General features: G+C 41.9%; 1 protein-coding gene across 2 annotated transcripts in view; it reads left to right on the top strand.

Moving 5' to 3' along the window:
- Positions 1-20,006, top strand: part of ZNF423 (zinc finger protein 423) — a 233,513-nt gene that overhangs the window by 39,737 nt on the left and 173,770 nt on the right. For both annotated transcript variants that reach the window (XM_032998756.2, XM_032998762.2), the window contains exon 2: positions 2,771-2,830. In XM_032998756.2, coding sequence (XP_032854647.2) covers positions 2,771-2,830 — 60 coding nt within the window. The remainder of the gene's footprint in view (positions 1-2,770; positions 2,831-20,006) is intronic.

Raw genomic sequence — 20,006 nt, forward strand, 5'->3', positions numbered from 1 at the left:
GCCAGTGCTGGGGTCAGGGCTCCTGACTGGCTGTTGCTGTGACCGTGCTGCTCCATAAAACCCCCTGACACTGGTGCTGAGCAGTGCCTTGACCAGTGCTCATGTCCTGCCTGGATGCGTCTGGGTACCTGCAGCATGGGGGCCCGGCTCCCTTTCTGGCAGTGCCCCTGCCTTGTGCTCGCTCTCCGAGTTTGGCATGCTGTCCTACTACCCAAGAGAAACACCAGTCCAATACAGCAATACCTCCTGGAGTAGGCTTGGCTGTTAGTTTTTCTTATGGTTGATCCTATGAAAGATCATGTTTGCTTAAAAAGTTAAAAAAAGGAAAAAAAAAAAAGAAAAGAAAAAGGGGAAATAGTGGTGTGAGCAGCAGCTTCAGGGAGATGTGTCTGTGTCTAAGCTCAAGAGGCTCCATCCCACCGGCCTCCTCCTCACACAGAGGTGCAGCACTGTCAGCTATGTGGTGGGTCTGTGCAAATAGGGAGGGAGAACCTGAAACCATGACTGCAATAATATAAAGTGAATTTAAGTGCCATCATCTTCACATATATGTTCTCTGTCCCCTTTTCAGTCATTAGGGAGCAAAGTAAATTAATGCCAACAGAGGCTGACTCAAACCTTTGCCCTCATTTAAGGGATTCCAAAACCTGCGGTTTTGTTACGTGCTGGAGCCAGATGCCCTACAGCAGCTCAAGGACTAGAGCAGTCTCTGGTGTTTAACCAACATGAAAGGCAGTGTGTTGCTAAAATTGCCGATGACCAGTGCTGATCCCATATACTTCTACTTGACTAGGACTGAATTTATTGCCTTTATGTATCTTTAGCAGACTGATTTTTTTTTTCACCTCTCTTACCAAGATAAAATGTAAAGAAATAAAAAAATCTCAGCATAATATAAAAAAACCTGTCCAAGCTAGGCAACCAAAAAGCAGTCAAGGATAAAATAAAATGAAAACATTCCACTTGCCTGTTTTGAGTAAGGTACATGAATTGCTAACTTAGCTTATTTAGTTTTGGAGCTGAAACCTCCCAAATGTATGTAGATTTTGATGTTAAAACAAGAGATATATTTGTATAAGAGTGAAATCGTATTTAGGATAACTATGTCCAGAGTTTTTCTATTAAGAGATGAGTCAAACCAGGGACAAGATGGTGGTTTACAGAACGCAAAATGGTAGGTGAGCCCCTAGGAGAGAGCATGCGTGAGCCAAGCCTGCTCTGCCACCATCAGGAATAGTACCAATAACGGCTTCAGTAAGCGCCTAGCTTTGATATCTTGCTTTTCTCTGTCATTCGGGAATGAAATATTATGTGGCATGGCCTCTATGGTAACATAGACGTTTTGGAAAAAGTGTAACTGTGTCTCAAGGATGATTTTTCAAAAGAAGTGGCCAAATTCTGTGCTCTTCCCTTGGTAAACTTGGAGACTAACAGGACTGGAGCTGTGCCCTTCTGTGGAGTATGCATTTGTTTATGGTCTGAATATAAAACCAAAATTCATCAAAGCATTGCATGTGTATATTATCTTCTCTGTTCCTAATGCCACGTGACACCACGTCACCACTGACATAACCTGATAGATAAACTTACAGAATGCCAGAATTCCTTACTGCATTGGAAAAAAAGGGGAGGAAAGCACAAAATCAAGAATCTTACGATGAAAATGTACATACTCAATGTAAGTAATCACTGGAGCAGGTTCCAGGGCCTGGGCATACAGGTCCCATCTGGTCAATAGGGGCTGTGCTTGTGGCTTTGCATTATGGTTTGGATTTCAGTTCCAGAATTACGCCGAGTTTGTATTTGAATCCAACATAAGTTAGATAAAAGGGATAGAGATTGTTCGGTGCGTGGAGTAAATATGTTTCATCAGGTAATAATAGACCCATGATTTAAAATTGTTTGGTGTCACAGTGACAGAGTTGGCAGGTGAATATGATCAACTTGTGCAATTGAACAAAAAGAATTTTCTGCAGTTACCACTTTCAAATGCCCAGTCTGACCAGGAAAACTGCCACTGATTTCAGCAACAGCAGGATCGGGCTCTTTTTTCCCCTGCTTGTTGTCAGTTGATCTCTTCATTATTTTTAAAAATGTAAGAATCAAATGACATTTTATAATTCTTAACAGGCAGAAGGTTATAGATACATCACTTGTGAGTGCTGAGCACCTGGCTCTGACAGCTTTCACATCGGCAAGCCTTAAATGCGGTTATTTATGACTACCACATTACAGAACACGGTTGCACATTATAATAGTATTTTTAAATTCCCAACTCCAAAAAACTTACGATACCACTTGGTTCTGAATATGGCTAAGATGTTAGTATGCTAAGATGACATAAGTTAGGCGATTTTCCCTTTATAGGATGGTTCTTTACTACGATCTGTTAGAGCATGCATTTCAAAAACAACCTCTGTGTTTACAAAGGCAATTTTGCACATGTAAGTTGTTGTGAATGTACAAAATTTCAACTACGAATACTTAACAGCTAGTGATATTTAAACCTCTGTGTAAATTTCACATGAGCTTACTATTACCTGTTCAGGAAGAAACTGCACACAGAAATCCCATGTTTAGATTAAAAAGTAGGGAAAACCTTTATTAAATTTCCACCTTATGAATTATTTTATAGAAAGCAGTAAGTTCTTTTTCACCAGTGCAGAAGTCTGTTTTAATACTTAATGTCATAGTGGAGCTAGTTGTCTGATGGCTTTGCTTTCCAGTTGGTTTGTTTTAGCAATCACAACTTATTTTTGTTCTTTTTCAGTTGAAGAGGGTGAATCTTCAGATTTTGCTTTGACCTGGGACTCATCAGTGACTCAATCAGGTAAATATTTTAGGTTCTTCTGATTGCAAAAACTGCCAGAAAGCTGCCAGGCTTTTTACAGGAACTGTATTTTGTATGTCACATTCCTGACGCAAATCCAAGACTACCCACTGCAACACAATTTTTATATCAGTTCCATATGGTCAATAAAATCTATTACATACAGAGACTAATATACTCTTATCCTCCAGAGAGCCATTCTTTCTTCTTGTGGGCATACTGAAACGGGTTGTGATTTCTCCAGTATAACCACTTTGAAGTTTTCTGCAGTGGGCACTGTTGCACATTCATTCCAATCTAATTACATAAAAGCTGCTTTAATAGGAATTTTAAACCTTGGTCTCAACTGGAATGTGTGCATTTCTCCTCTTGGAGGAAATTGGAAAATACTGTCAGGGCTGGAGAATAAAAGTGGGATGAATTGCCATGATAGAAAGATGTAACAGTTGAACCAGATTTTGGTCGGCTTGATAGTAATTACACTTAAACATGTGTCTGGAGCTTGTTCATCTGTGTTACATTGATAATTTGAATAAAAAGAGGCTCAAAAAACTGAACAGGATAAAGCAAGTTTGTATAATATGTATTGATATCACAAACATCAGGGTAAATGTCAGATTAGTTTGCATTTAAAGTAACTAGCCACATTTCAGTCACTGTGCTCTGTGTAAAGATGTTTTACTGTCTATTATGTCTTGAACATACATGAAATTCTCAGAATATTTTTGATTTTGAAGCCTGGAAGTGTATTTCTGTGCTCTCTTCATAGCGGACTTCTCAGGAGCTCAGCAGCAATGTGCAAACAGCTCATAAACGGAGCAGTAATATGAAAATTAACAATGGTGCTGCATTCCTGGGTAGCATGGGTTTTGTAAGAGTCACAGGGATTCTGGCTCGCAGGAGACTTTGCTCACTGAAGGCAGCATCTAGCTGGGTTTGAAGGCATAAACTGCTTTTGCGTGGTGCTTTGTGGAGTTTCACTTTGTACCCGCTGCACTCTTGGTTTCGCTGGGTGCATCTTCTCTGGGTGCTACGGCTGTTCTGAACAGTTTGTGCTTTCACTAGTCTTTGATAGCAAATATTGCTGCTGCTGCTGCAACCCCCCAGCTGCGACGTCGAAGGCCCCTTTGTGCCTGGAGCTAACGGCGCATGAAAAGAGCGCTCGCTGGCTCTCTTGCTTGACCTTCGTCTCAAACAGCAGTGGAGTGGAGTTACCAGTGTTATCTATCACAAGTCTTGAATTGTATTAAATTTAACACAGGCTGAGGTTCAAAACAGCAACAACAACAACAATAATAATTCCTGTGCAGAGCAGGAGTTGATTTGGGATTTCTGGATGGTATTGGTGACTACACTGGAAGTAAAAAAATATGAAAGGCTTTTCCCGAATTAGCTGAGTCTCCTCCATTTTTCTTCATTTACTCCCATAATTATAGCTCTCATTCAAGATGTCGGATGTGGGATAAAATGTAATGTATGTGTGATTTATGGTAGCTTAAGGAAAACGTGTGCTAATTGGGAGGTTTTCCTCTTAATACGTTTAGTAGCTACAGATGTCAATCTTCCATGTGTATAAAGATGCAATACAGTATCCTACCAAGACAGGGAGCAGTGCATAGGACAGAGGTTGCAGGCTGGAATATGACTGAGGAACTACATACAAAAGGCTTTAAAAGCCCTAATACGTGGTGGTGTGGCTGTGTGGAATCACTGGCCTTTGTGTGGTGTGCCTCCAAAGCTGTATTCAGTAACTGAAACCAGTCTCTCAGTCCCAGTGTGCGAGACTTTCATTATGTTCTTTTATGATCTTCCTGTTTGCATTAGCTCCAGTAGTGTGATGTTGAAGTTCAATAAAGGGTGAAAAAACATGCTTTGACTTCTTGTTTCATGCCCCTTCCTTCCCTGGTCCAAAATGATAAAATTGCCTCCCCTTTCTTGACCCCCCAACGGAAAAAAAACCAAAAGGCCAAACCCGGGACTTGTTAACTCTGAAACATTTGCCAGATGTTTCAAATTAACATATTTCTCTCCCTTCTTCTCCTGTATGTGTTAGTACATCTCTGTGTGTGTGCAAACACATACAAAGTGACTTCTGAAAAATTCTCTTGGCACTCCACGCAGCTGCTGTGGGCCGGAGGAGTGGCGGTTCCAAGGTACTGTGGTACGTAGGGACAGCAAGAGCAGGTAGAATGTAACTTTCTATAGCTAGCTAGCTAGCTAGATATATATATATATATATGTTTTTAATACCAGCAAAATACTTACATAGGTGCAGTTGTAGAGAGAGAGGGTGCTTTTGCTGCTATGCCTTATTTTGTTTGTCAAACCAGTAGAAGCTGTAATGGAAATTCCTTCTGTGAGTACTAGTTGAATCTGCAGTCATGGGGCTTGTCCAGGTAGCTGTGACAGCCGTCTGTCCCCAGGTCAGGCGTAAGCATTTGTAGGTGCAGGGCAAGACATGTCAAACCCTGGGCTCCAAGCTCCGTGTCTCATCACGGTGGGCTTCTCTGCTACTGAAGTGCCCTGAAGGCGCAGAGCCTGTGCATCCCTGACCAGAGCATGGCACCGGGCGAGGGGCTGCTGGCGGGAGCTGCTTACTGCAGCTCATGAAAATTGGCAGTGGACACATTGGCAACAGAAATCCTGTGCTCAGATGGGTCTGTTTGGTGGTGGCTTAGCACAGGGCACCTTTTTTTTCTGATGGTAGAGTATGTGCCCAAGTTGCTGTCTGCTCTGGCTTAACTGCTTGTTCCTGGTAAAACCTGCAAAGGTGAAATTCTTTGCAGGAATCCAACCCTTGGTGTAGTTGCACTGAGGAATTTATTCAAGTACTTTAAATAGAACTAGAAAGAATTTTATTTTTTTTATTGTTTTTTTAAATGACGACAACTTAAAGGCTGTAACCTAGAGAATCAGGAAAATGTATAAGGAGGCAGAGGCTGCCCTCGCGCCAGGGTAAATAATCTGGATGTCTACCAGCCCTGTTTAACAATGGGCATATAGCAAATTTCCTTCCTCTTCAGGTCTTGTAAACATTTTTTTCCTTAATGTAGAAGGAAGAAAAAAAGCTTTTCTTTTCTTCTCTTAATCTGAGGATTTAGCTTGCTGTTAACTAGCAGGTCAGTAATGTTTTGCTGTGTAAGAGGCAGGAACATTTTCTGTCCCAGAGGAAGAGCGCAGCTGAGTACTCCTTCCCCCGGCTTTTCTCTCTTAACAGCACGTGCAGCCCTTGAAGCTGGTCTGCCTCGCTTCGAAAGCGTCAGAGAGGGTGGGCTGGGCAGGGCAGCTGGGGGGCCAGGCAAGCACCCACCTCTGCTTTGCAAAAGGGTTTTCTGCTGCTCTGAAGCCAAGAGGAAAATAAGATTCAATATTTGCAAAGCAAGGGTCCAGCCAGATAACGCTTCATTGCTGTTGTAATACATCACGAGAGTATTATCCTGAGGAGCAACAAGGGACATTTTAAAGAAGTAAAAAGTCTTACTAAATATATAGAGAATTTAAGGCATTTTAAAGACCTCTGAAAGCATTTTACATGGGGGTTGCTGGGGAGTTTCTCATTAGCCTGACTGTGAGGCCCCGGGGAATTTTGGCTGAATTGTCTGGGGCAAAAATGCAGATTCCGTCTTCTCCTTAGGCGCCTGCAGACCTAAAAGCCTGATTTTTCTGTCTGCGTTTGAGGTAACTGAAGGTAACTTTTTTTTTTTTTTTTTTTTAATGCAGCTACGAGTTATGATACTAATCAAGAAAGAGTTTGGGAAATAGGGGACTGTTGACCCTGTAGCCTGAGTGCGGGGGATGAATGGCACTGGGTATGTCTGTGAGCATGTGCTTGCAAAATATGGGGGGATCTTTACAGTGTTTGCAACTGGAAAGGCCCCTCTGATGCCAGTGCCCAACCATCCAATAGCACACAACATTAGTATCATTCAACTATAACATTCCAGAAATCGTGAAAATAAATTACAGGTTGTTTTTCCCCCCTTTTCACATTAACTCCAGATTTCCTGTCCCTGCCACCGAGCTTGCTGCAGCAGCTGGGCATGTGTGCAAGGGACATGTTAACAAAGCACAGCATGGGAAAAAAAAAACCCACAACACCTTAGGACACAGATATTTGATGTTTTGCCATTAAGAATTCTCCCACGTGCTTGTTTTATACAGTACACTACTTTAGATTTTTAATTGCCTTCTGCAATTTCTTTTAAAGTTTCCCTCCTTTAAGAAGGAAAAAAAGAAAAGGGAAGCAGCAGCTTTTGAGAAATGAACCACAAAATAAAAGAAAACCACCCTGTGGTCACTCCTTTCCCCCTCTGTTCTGCTTTGCATGGTGTTTCCCAGCTATGTAAATCACAGTTTTCACTTGGTATTTTCAGAGGGGGAACATTTTGACGCAGTTTGGAGACTTCTTTTCACTCAGGGCTACTAGAGCCTGTGCTGGGGCATTTTTAATGCCATCTCTGCTGCTGGGGGCTCTCCCTGCCTGTTCCCTCCTGGCTGTTCCCTGTGTGCTCCTCCACCGGCAGTCTTCTGCTCCCAGCACTGCTGCTGTCTGCTCCCCAGGTGTTGAGGGTTTCTGTTCTCCTCTGACTGTTTTGTAGGATTTGGTTTAATTTTGGCTGCCAAAGGAGCAAAAAGGATGAGAAAGTGGGGGTCTCATGATGCAAACAGAGACTTGCCCCTGCAAGTGTTCGTGTGTTAAATTTTCCGCTTTTCTGTTTATTCAGATAAGCTACAGAAAATGTGTTCTCCTTCCTCACCTTTCCCCTTTTGGAGGCCTGTTTTGGCCACACAAAGTTTGTTGCCCAGCACCCCGGGGCTGGCACGCTGCACTGCCCGGTGCCCACCGAGGCCGCCATCCTGGCAGGACCCCAGCCCCTGGTCTCACAGTACCCAGGGCTGTCCCCGCTCTCTGCCCATGTCCCCTGACACCCCCCCAGCGCCCCTGGCTCACGCCCCACTGGGCATGGGCCATGCCAGGAGTAAGCCAGGGAGGTCCAGATGAGAGAGACTGCCCTCCCATAGACACCAAGCTCTTTTTTCTCTATTTCTACGTGAATTGTGTTTTGTCTTATTGAACTTCTAAATGGTAAAAGCTGAAAAAACCCCTCCCAAGCACCCTCAACATGAAATTCTGGGATCTCTGCTGCAGAGCACTGAAAAGGTCGGTTGCAATTCAGTGGGTATTAGAAACCTGTTATCTTGCAAGTACTTTGAAATTACCCATCCTGAGTGCCTTCGCAAGCTCAGACATCTTCTAAAAGCTGATTTAATTAGTAAATCAATATGAGAAGATTCTGATTACAGTACGTAAGGATTTCTAAAGAAATAAACCTTTGAACTTAGCAAAGAACATAAGAGACTTTGATAACTTGTAGTTGAATATTTTTTCTATATACTATGAAGTGTTTGATCACAACTGGTTGGCATTCTTACGTTGATTTTAAAAACAGCATCCTTGTCTCTGCATGGACCTGCAGAATGCAGCTCAGTCAGTGTAGCCTGCAGTAGTTCTCAGAATTTTAAATGTCTGCTTTGGAAGCAGTAAAAACCTAAATAAATGCAAACTAGAAATAAAGTTGGGGAGGTTTGTAGTATTGTCTTCTGCATTCATGATTTATTCTAAGCTGAACTTTTATTTTCCTTGGTAATGTGTGAGTTTTTATGATGTAACATAGTTATGTGTCCTTTCAGAAGAGAAAAAAAAATGTAATTCTCCTTTCCTAATTATAAAATCTAATTTTTAACTTCAATCTTTTACTTAGAAATACTAATTTTTTTATTATTATTTTCTAAAAGAAAATACTTCTGATAGGGTTTACTCAAACAGCAGGTGAAGTAATAGAAAGTACAAGGTACTCAGATAATGTGGTGGTCGGTGAACATCCGAGACAAATGTTATGACTTTTGGAGCCGGGATAATGTAAAAAGAAACAATATGAGGAATTATAAACCCTTCCCAGATTATTCTGTTTGTAGGAGCTCATGGCACAGTTCTGCCTCTGCCAGCGTGAGGGCTTCCTGGGAGCAAGTCTCTGCTCGCAGCGCTCCTGGGCGGGCGGGAAGAGGGACATGGTGCTGCTGGAGGAAGCTGCTGGCTGGAGTGACAGGGGTCCCTGGGGGTCCCCCAGGTCCGACTGACATCCTGTCGCTGTAGCACCTTTAGGGAAAGTAGAAGCATAAAAAACGAGATTCCTTGTCGTGTGTGGTGCGGCGCAGCACAGCACAGCACCGACACGTGCATCTGTCACGGGCACAGCCGGCTGGCGAATCCGCCGAGGTGTCTCTGGTGGCGCGGCGCCATAGGTGTTCCCCTCTTGCTTGGGGAGGGAATCTCCGGCAAGAAGGAGCGATCTTCAGATGTGAACACAGCATGGGTGTCAGTATTTAAATTAGAAGCACACACCTGTGTATTACAGCATTTCCTGGAAAATACTTACTATTAAAAATGTTAATTGGGAAAATTATAGTGATAGAACAGAGGAGGAGAAGTAATTTCCATGGTAAAAAAGGCTAGGAAAGAAAAGCTCATTTCAGAGTGAGCTATGGAGTGTTCCCCTACCCCATCACCCACCCATTCCCTGGCTTTTTAAAGACACTGTTTGCTGGAAAGCCACTCTGCTTAAGAGAAGCTGAGCAAGCATGTTGTATTGCAGCGTGTTGCTGGTGTTGCCGAGCTTCACAGTACTTACAGCCAGCCCTCCTAAATTGCTACAAGCAGCATCTGTAAGGGAGAGGGTTTCTGCAGGCTGTGGGGCTGCAGCTGCTGCCCGGCCAGGCTGGCGAGGGGCCGCGGCCTCGCGCGCACTGGCATGCCGGCAGCGCATCAGGACTGGTGATGGGCAGCAAGGTTTCAGTCGCTTCTGAGAGTATCTCTAGGGTCATCGGGTTAACTTCATCGGAAGTCTTGTGAGCTTGGTGTATCTGCTGGCATGAGGCTGCCATGAGATGGGGGATGTTCTCTTAGGGTCTTCAGGCATGGGCATCTTGCCAGAAATACACCATCGGCATGGATGGTTCCACATGCGTGTATCCTTCTGGGGCTGGCAGGGGACATCCTCCATGGGGTTGTGTCACCGTCTTGCCAACAACTTTTTTTTTTCCCTGCGACAAATTTACTTCTTAAAGGTATGTCTGTTGGCGCTTTATCTGCTGGGAGACTATAACTCTGTGTTTCATTTCCTTGCACTGACTGAAGGACATCGTTCACCTTCATGAGTGGACCCTCAGGTGCAGCCTTCCTGGCTCTCCATCCCTTGCTTGCGTTCAGGTCTCCCATGGGTGTGAACATCCCAGTGAAGATGCTGCCATTGAGCTGGAGGGAGCGCTGGAGAGAAGCAAGGCATAGCATAGCGCTTTCCCATCTTCTTCACACTCCTGTTCTCCCTGCCAGTGTTTCATTCCAGTGTTGCTACCTTGTCCTCTCTTGCTGCCCAAGCAAATGGCTGTGATTAGATGAACATTTTGTGTGTTTTTAGATAAAAATGACATCTCCTGTTTACAGTAGCCTTCAGGGGCGTAACTAACGGTAACGGGCTGAAGTAAAGCAAAGGAGATGCTAGGCTGAATATCAGGAAATATTTCCCAGTAGTGGGATCTAATAGACTCTGGTATTATCTCCCATCACTTCAGTCATTTTCAAACTGGACTGGACAAAGCACTTGAAAATACACTGTAGGAACGGTCCTACATTACCAGTGGGATGGATAAAATCACCTGATAAGTCCTAATCTCTAATTTATCCAATTCTGCTGTGCTCTGGATTTGCTAATCTCCTGCAGATTTGAGGACAGAGGACACTGATCACTCAAGTTGTGCTTTCTAGAGCTTACTTCAGTAAGTATTTTTATGTAGGATCTCAAAGCACTTTACAAATGCTGATTGAGCCTCACAGCCTCGCAGAAAGTCTTCCTTTTGCCTCATGTCCATACTACTTTCTCTCTGCGTCATGCAAGTGTGCACCGTGCTGCAGGTCAACCTTCCCAGAGGGCTCCGGCTTCAGGAGTGATGGGCACTTGCCAGCCCACCTTGCTTTGAGTCGTTTCTGCAGGTCAGTGGCTTTGCTTTTCCGAGTCTGCTTTGGCTGGCTGGCAGGAGCGAGGGAAGCTGAAACCATGCTGCTGTAGGGAGCGCCTGCAATGGGTTTTACCTGTGTGAAATCAGACGGCTGAAGAGTTGAAGGGAAGTTCCCTGGTGAACAATTTGTTTGGTTTTCGCAGAAACTTTTGTTCTCCTTCAACTAGTTTGCACATTGCAGTTGTAACTGGTAGATCAAAGCTCCCAGCCTGAATAAATGTAAAACAGGAATAACAAAATAGATTTCATTGGCCTGTTGCTTAAATGAGAAAAATCAATAAAAAATAATGCCACACTGGTGGATCCCTAGTAATCATTCTTCTTGAGGAAAAAACAAATTGTGCCAGTCATGAGAATGGGGTTTTATAAACAAGGTTGTAAAAGAAGAAAAGCAAATGAAATAAACAAACTCCACTGCTTTGTTTTCTGGGCTGAGTAAGGATGTTGATATGAAACTCTGCAGTGAAGAACTGCATGAAATTTATGATGCTTTGCCCAAATCATCTTTGCTTATTCAGTACAGGAAACTAGAATCATTTGGGTTGGAAGGGACCTCTAGTGGGTCTTACTCAACATTGACCTGACTTGTAAAAGTTTTTGTAACCATTACCACCGTATTTTTGGTTAAATTGTCTTGAACTGTTAAGCTTATCATAGACCAAGAGTACAAGTATGGTTACTGTAGCATAAGAATGTGTAGGAAGCAGAAATTAAGGCCAAATATTAAGGAAAAAAAGGATTTAAAAAAATTAATATAGCCTAAAATTTCCTGTAACAGAAGATACACTTGTATTTCTGTCATTTAGTGTCTAAAGTAGCCTTTTTCTGGTCTCACTACAAGGAATTACGATGTCATTGTCAAAATAAACCAAGCTTATCTCATAATCTTGTATTTGTTGTGTATAAATTCAAATGAGAAAACTGTTAAATGGGACCATTTATAATGAGATTTGAGATACCCTATGGCTCTCACTTGGAGACAAGTGACCTTTATCTTTTTTGGGGCTGAGTAACAGCACGATGAAGATTTAATAGATGCGTGCAGAGACATGGCAATAGATTGGGGTGTGCATGGAAGAGGTGCTCAATGCGTCTTGCTCTACATATTTTTGAATTCATCACACCTGGGACTGAAGTGCCTGCCTGTTTGCACGTTTTACTAGCCATGCCTCCTTTCTCCCTTGGATGGCTTTGGCGGTTGTTAGTAGAAATTATTAGACAGTCACAAAACACGAAAGAGAAGGGAAAAAACCTGCCACTTTGCTTGGAAACACTGTCTGTGTAGCATAAAGCTCTGACAAGATCAAGCCTCTAATTAAATTATCTGGCACATGGACAATTCTGTTCTGAGATCTGCTGAGCTAATGTGTAGCCATTAGCTCATACAGCCACCAAATCAGAAGTACCAAAGAGACAATTTACATAGGGCCACAGCGTGTTTTAAAAAATTCTGGTGAGTTGTGAAGCCTGTAATGTTAATTGCCAGTTAGCACATTGTAATTGCTGTAATTATTTGCAAGTAAAATGATGTAAGGGACTTAACATTGTACTTTTCTTAACACTCCACATGTTGGTGATCCACTAAATCTCCTACTTAGAGTTTTGCTGGTTATTTTAAGTGCTCGACAGCCACTTGCTGAAGTCTGATCTCATCCACGAGCTTGCTGTTCTGTCTGTTGTCTTTAGCACTGAGCGGTGGGTCTCTAAAGTCTGTATTAAAAAAATGCAATAAAATAATAAATGCGAATGTCTGCTGCTGACCAGTAAGAGCATAGCCAGCCCTGCAGCCGGCCACACTGGAGCCCAGCTGGGAGAGAGCCCTCAGCACAAATTGCCAGCCTATTGCCTCCCACCGCCACGCCGCGGAAGTGGGCCAAAAGCTCCTCCGTATGGGATTAAAGGGATGTGTAATAGATTAAAGATCAAAAATGTTAATTAAGAAATGGTCTTTTCTAATAAGATGCCTTCAAGGGCACGGTACCAAAAATGAGGCAATATCTCATTTTGGCAACAGTGCTGGGGTTGTAATGAAGCTGGAGCAGGGGGGTAAGGGGAGAAGGAAGGGCTGCCTCCTGTTCAAGGCATCTCCTTCAGAAGGGGTAAATCAATTAGCAATTAAAATGTAAACATGTAAGTCAGAATGACATTACTCTGAATGCTACTGAACAATGTGTGTATTTAGATGTACAGGTTTTAGCTCGGCATTTCCTTAAAGAAGGACTCCTTCAGCTTAGTGACATTTAAACAGCAGCATGGTAATTTGGCTGAAAATAACCACTCTTGCTGGAAGCTTTGATGCATTTGAAGCGAATCTGTACAATATATTTTCCTGATGTAATTTTCTAGATATGGGAAGCTCTGCACCTTTGTTGCTGGATTGAAACTTGTAGGCACTATGTTTGGGGAAAGGCTTATTTCTCTTCAGAAAAGGAAAGAGCTACAACTCTCATGTTCCAGGCTCTTGCAGCAGGGAAAAGTTTATATTTTACAAATAAACCGATATGCAAGTGTTACTTCTGTGTTTGAAACCCAAAAGATGCTTTTGAGAGCTGTGAAATTTCATTGCATCATTAGAACGAAAGAAAACACTCTTTTTCTTAAACTTGAGCATTCTGGTTAGTGACTCCTCTGTTAACATTTTCTTCGTAAACTCATCAAAGCTCCAAAAGGAAAACTTAGATGTTTAACAGCACTTTTCCTTGTGGTGGGATGACGGGATTTCACATCCCACTTCATCCCACACTTTCCCCTCTAACCACCTTAATGCTGAAAGATGCAGTATTTCTGGAGAGAATGATTTGCTAGCATGAAATGGAGGGACCCTGTAAGCAAATTTCTTCCCTCTTAGTTGGAAGCTTTTGCTTGGATGAAAAAAACTACTGGCACGGTGAGGCTCTCTGCGTAGCATGTGTATATGTTTTAAGGCTCTGGTTGTTGTTTGAACCAAAGCTAAAGAGAATTTTCGATTTGAGAGAAATATGGTGGGAAGGAACTGCTGGTTGTGTGCCTCTGTGTATGAGTGGCGAGCAGGGCCGACTGAAGCAGCCTGGCAGAAAAAAGGCCTCTGACAATGGTCTGAAATTTTGATTTGTTGCTCTAGTTGTGTATATTTGATCTTCATCTGTTGTGTGAATCTTTAGCAGAAAAGAGCATTTGGAGGAGATAAGTGATTGAAAGACAACACCTCTGCACTACCTGCTGACCTGCAGCCCCCAGATGAAGTGGGGAAGCGGAGCACAGCATCCATGTCCTTGAGAGGAGGAGCAATGGTTTTCCCCAGGTCTCGCTTAATTGAGAGGGGGTTCGGAGCCCTCGAAGCTGGGTACAGTGTAGACTTGTGCTTACTGCTATTATTTAGCTTGAATGAGGGCTACAGGAGACTTAAATTAAATGACACTAAATTTCTGTGCCCTGATTTTGTCAGATTAAGTGAACACAGAGATAGGGGTTGTTTCCATCCACAGAAAGAAAATTGGAGAACTATTTCTTATCCAAAGACTTAAATCAAATGTTTTCGCAGTTCATAAGCATATCATTTTGATGGACTGATTAGTTCCATCTTTGCTTGATTTCACTTATGGTTTTTGTTAAAAAAAATGTGTAACTTGGACTTGAATTAGCTTTCTCCCAAGAAGGGCTGCGTCAAGCCATTCTTGCTGACACGTCAAGGAGGTACAACTGTAGCAACAGAAAGATCATTGCCTTCTTCCTTATTATGAAGTTCATTTAAAAGCCTCAAAGTTGTTTTGTATTGGGCAATTTTGAAGACAGTGTTCTGAATTAAAGTTTTCCCCTTAATAATTTTGACAATATTCAGAAAAGTTGTCTGTAGTCTGTTTTTCTTCTTTCAGTTACAATAGGGAAGACTTCAATTTTGCATTGTTGATTCAGTCAGGTAGGTTATATTTGCAGAAAAATGGATCAGTTCGTAATGCTGTCATTAATTTGTACAGAATGTGTGTCCCATATAGAAACTGAGAAAACTTAAATTTTGATAGTAGTTTGTATTGGGCTCTTTGCCTTTAGCACACAAGTCCATATGACTGTTTATCCTGTTAAATGAATGAGAAATGTTGTGTGCAAAAAGCATTTGGCTTCTCTTCCTTGATCATATTAAGCAAAATACATTCATTGCCAATTTTTCACAGTAACATCCAGGAAGCATATACAAAATCAGCAGTTATCCCCATATAACTGAGAGCAGTGTTTGATCTACAATCTTACGAAAAAAAGGTTGTAGAGAAAAAATGTACTTTTTCTGGTCAAGGTGAATTTCAGGCTGAAATCTTGCACAAGGTAGCTAATAACCAGATTGGTAGAACATTTTCTGGACAGGATGTTGCAGAAATCCACTTTTGTTCTTAATTTTTTCTATATATATTGTGTGTTCAGTCAGCTGCAGAGTTGAAGACATGAGGAATATCACTTCTGCGAATGCTCTTTGCATCTCTGGGTTTATGCTGTTACAGCAAGCATAGATAGTTCTGTATAAAAGAATTAAATTATGTTCCATTTTTCACCCTTACTTCCAAAAAGTGGTGCTCAGTGTTTATGTGTTTTTTTTTTTTTGTGTGAAGTTGAAATAAGAATGGGTCTTGTTCTTCCTCCAAAATGGTCTATAAAAACTGGTGAATTTTGGGGGCTTTTTCATATGCTAAGGTTGTAAACCTGTTACATTTTAAATGTCTTTCTGAGTTGCAAAGAAACCCACGGATACACCGCAGGCACTGGAAACATAGTGGAGCCATCAGTGAACTATTAAATGAGAAAACACATTATAAGAGTTAAGTGATTTTTAGCTTGATACTATAATGAAATATTTTAAAACTGTATCTGGTTAATGAACATTGTGGCCAGACGGCATAATTGGCTGAGGATTTAGGAAGTGGAAGCACTTTAAAAATAGACTCTTTTAAAAATAGACAGTTGTGATAGCTGTAAATCAGGTGGAAGGGTCCAAAGAAAACCCCAAACCCCTTTTTCTGCACCAGTTGTGGGGCAGTGGGAGAGGGGCCACGTGGGGCTGTGGGTGCGGTGGCTGTGCCTGCATGAGCACCGGCGTTTCGCTGTTGAAAAAGGTGTTTCGTAGGACAAAGTTCTCAAGTGTGCATCCTCCTACCTGTCAGCAGCAAAAATGCAAATTCAGTAGTTTGAGGAAAAAAGTTGGGACTGGACCCCCACAAAGAAATGTGGCTTTTAAAAATGGATCATTTTGTTATTATTACTACTTCTTACCTAGTGCAAAGTACACAGGGAATGGGGCTGCTAAAGAGCATATCAACTAAATTAGGGTTAATTAGAAGTTCTCCCAAATAGCTGGTGCTTCATCAGCAACAGAGCAGTGTGTAAATAAACCTAATTTCTCTCCAACGAAACTCTTCACAAGCTTAATTACAACAGCAACAATATCTCCCCCTCTGCCCCCCTTTTTCATTAGTGGGAGTGGGTCATTACGAGCTGTATCTGGTGAGGGTTATCATGAGCAGTCCAGAGCTGCACCTTTCATACGTGTCCTTTGAGGCCAAGGAAGAAATGGAGGAGCTTTCAGCATATCTGGAAGAGCCCAATTAAGGTAGTTCATAAGAAACTTGAGAGGCAGAAAGCACCGATGGAAAGGAAAAAACCACCACTATATTCTAGAGAGACTTTTGTTAATTACATGAAGTATTTCCACTACTTGGATTATTGGCCATTTCATTTTCTTCCTCTTTATTACTCATTTGCCTGCAAAAATCCAGACTTAGGGTTTTATCTGGCTTTTTTTTTTTTTTTTTTAAACATACATCATCCTTACAGTAGATTTGAGGGCTCTGATCCTGATGCTGCATACCACAGTGCTGTCTCCTGCTCCAACACTTGGGACCTGCCAAATGAGAGAAGAGGCTGAGGGAGACAAGACTTTAAAGTCATTTTAGCTTTAACTCTTTTAAATGTCTTTTCACACTTTCTTTACCACATAGGCCTAGAAGAAAGAACGCGGGAAGATGTTAGGAGAAGTGTTATCAGTGCTAAAAGGATCACCATGCTGGAGGACTGGTGCAGCTCACTTCTTATTACAGGGATAAATAGCTAAAAACCTCTGGCCAGAAATTAGTTATCACAGGGAAAGTACAAACCTGGGTGCAGGTTTCAGCTGAGTGCAGAATTGCTCTACTGAGGGCTCATTCAGAGGGATTAATTTATTTCATTTGGTGCTTGATTCACTGTCCTCTGTGATTTTTTTTTTGATTTTTTTTTTAATTTCTAATTCTGTTGAAGCCAGTGCATTCCTTATTACGCAGTGTCACGTTTCAGCCGATTCCAAATTAATAAATGAGCAGCAGCAGAATAGCATGCAGCACAATTCTAACAGCATGAGCTGCACAGAAGTATATTTCACTTAGCTCCAATTTAAATACTCTGCTTTGCTCGATTTAATTATGTGAAATTACTGAATTAATGGCTTTGTCAAGTGAAACGTGTAGGACTTCAGAGTTTGGTATTAGGGAAAGAAATTAGAAAGGAAAGTTGAGGTACATTAATTTTTGCATGCAGGCTTGTTTTAAACACAAACTGAAATTTAACTGAGCCCACAGTCCACAATCAGATGATGTTTCAAACCCAGGGAAGAGAGAACAAGCAGAAAGTGGCAAGAAACTTTCTGAGAGGTTTTGCTAATTTGGTTTCCTTGTTGGCCTGTGTTAATCTCCTCAGTGTATCTGCTGGGCAGGCGAGGTGTTGGTTTGTGCAGCACGGGCTGGCCACAGTCAAGCACAAGGTAATACTTTTTGTAGAATCCGATGCTTATCTAATAGCTTGGCCACCTGTGAAATACCCTTTCCTGTGCTGCCTAACGTGACTTTCTTTTTTTCTGGTTGAAAATCATGTTAAATCAGCTGCCTTTTTTCACATTCATTAGCTGAATTCTTTTGCTGTGGTCTGAATACCTGCACCAAGACATTGTGCCCAGCCTGGTGCTGGTCATGCAGAGATGCACATGCATAATGAGACCAGAGGGTAACATTTCTGAAAGCTTGTAAGCCCTACTCTTCTGAAGCCATTTAGATGCCTAACTCTCATTAATTTCCAATTTCATGTGTTTTGCTACAGTCCGTTGCCACTCAGTGGGTATTCGGCTCCTAAATCACTTGGGCTGCCTACAGATGTCCCTCCCAGCTCCAGCTGGAGCAGTGTAAGGTGCTGTTTTGTTTTCCCAATTCCTGCTTGCTTTGCTGGCTTGGAAGGCTCCCGTGCAGCAGAGCAGTGAGCTTCTGCCAGCAGTAACTGGTAGCAGAGAGACATGAGCATTCATTCATTTGGGAAAATGTGGCTTTTTCCTCGGGTGCATTCGAAGAACCTTTTTTCCAAAGCCAACTAGATTTGTAGAGAGAAGGTCGGTGAGCTTTCTTCTTCCTAGATGATGTTTGGTATTTGATCAGACCATAAAACCCGCAACTAGGTTATGGTCCAGGTCCAACTATCATACCCTGGGTATAAACAGGAATTTTACCTAAGAAGCTAACTCCATGAACCCAGCCCCATAGAAAACTCCCAGGTCTTTAATCACAGTTTTGAAGACTTCCAGGCACGGTTATCACAGAAGCGGGTCCCTTCCATGCTCCTTCAGGCACACATTTGTCATTCCTGCTGGAAGGCAATCCAGGCAGGTTCGGAACAAACCGAGACCCATGAGAAGGTCAGTGAAATAATGATTGCTTTCTCTAATTTGCCTAAGTGTATTTTTCTTTCTCCCCCAATACATTTTCCCCTCTTGTTCCATCTTTTCCCTCTGTATCGATGCCATCCCTTGGTTCCTGATGGTTTGCAGAGTGCTGTGGCTCTTTCCCTCCAGTCCTAATGTTCTGGGGGTTTTACAGATACAGAAAGATGAATGCAACTGCTACCTGTAGGACCCTGTAGTATTGGGTTGTGAAAGGCATTCATCTTAGCATAGTTTTTAAACAAATCGATATTTAAAGCATGGGAAAAGTGCATTTTGAACAGAAATATATTCAGGGATGTAAGAAGGAACTTCATATTGAGGTCTTGCTCTGCTTTCCTGTTATATCTTGCTGCTCTGTGCGTACACTGCAGGCTGTTACACACCGAGGATGGGAATCTTCCGGGGGCCAGAACTTACCTGCAGAATGGACAGTTCAAAGTCCTGGGCCTCATAGAGTAACAATAAAGGAATCTGCATTTTGAATTGGACAAAGGGGATTCAAACATTGAAATACATAGTCACATTTGTCACACGGTAAATTACATCATCTGTAATTTTTCTCTCTTTAAAAAACAACACGTTTATTTTCATAAAGAGTTCCAGTAGCTGCTATTCTGAGCACGACCTGTCAATACCTTATTTTTGCATTTGATCTGCAGCTGGAATAACAAGCCACATGTGAATTTTATTAAGCCTTCTGAATTTTCTGTCTGTTAGGGAGCTGTAGATCTAAATTTTACAGATAACTGGCTTTACCTTAAAGTAAAAAAAAAAAAAAATTCACACCATTTCCTTAAAAGAAAAAAAAAAAAGGTTTTGTCATGCCTGTGAATTAAAATGTGATTAGGTGTTCTGTGTTATGTGTGAGTGGGATTCCAGGGAACTGATGAAAACAGGACACCTGACTTCAACAGAGGCTTGAAAAATAGTAAGTTGAGCATTATTAAAATATTCCTATACCTAAATGAAGCTGCCATTCTTGTGCTGAAAATTTACATGGTTTTCTATTAGATTACAATGGTCAGTATTTAACAGTTGCATGTCGAAGAGTGAAAGTACATTTTTGTGAAGAAGTGCACTTCACTTTGAAGATAATACCTGCTGCGTACTAATTTCCTCATGCGTATAAATGAATTTTAGATCAGTTTTGATTTGAACCTCATTACTGGAACTGAAGGTGGCAGTTACTCCCATCCAGATGCACCTTAAGACTCTGGAAGTGGACCATAACATCTTATTTCCAGAGGCAGATAATCCGTTGCACAACTATTACATGTCTTGAATAAGTGGTTGAGAGTTTTCTGCGGATGATAGCAGAGAAGTTTGGATAGCTGTGTGCAAACACACTATTTGATTTGAATGCCACAGAGATCTGCAAAGCAAATTGCTGTTTGACATCGG

Source organism: Tyto alba, unplaced genomic scaffold (assembly GCF_018691265.1).
Source record: "Tyto alba isolate M040663 unplaced genomic scaffold, T.alba_DEE_v4.0 Super-Scaffold_26, whole genome shotgun sequence".
Taxonomy (NCBI): domain Eukaryota; kingdom Metazoa; phylum Chordata; class Aves; order Strigiformes; family Tytonidae; genus Tyto; species Tyto alba.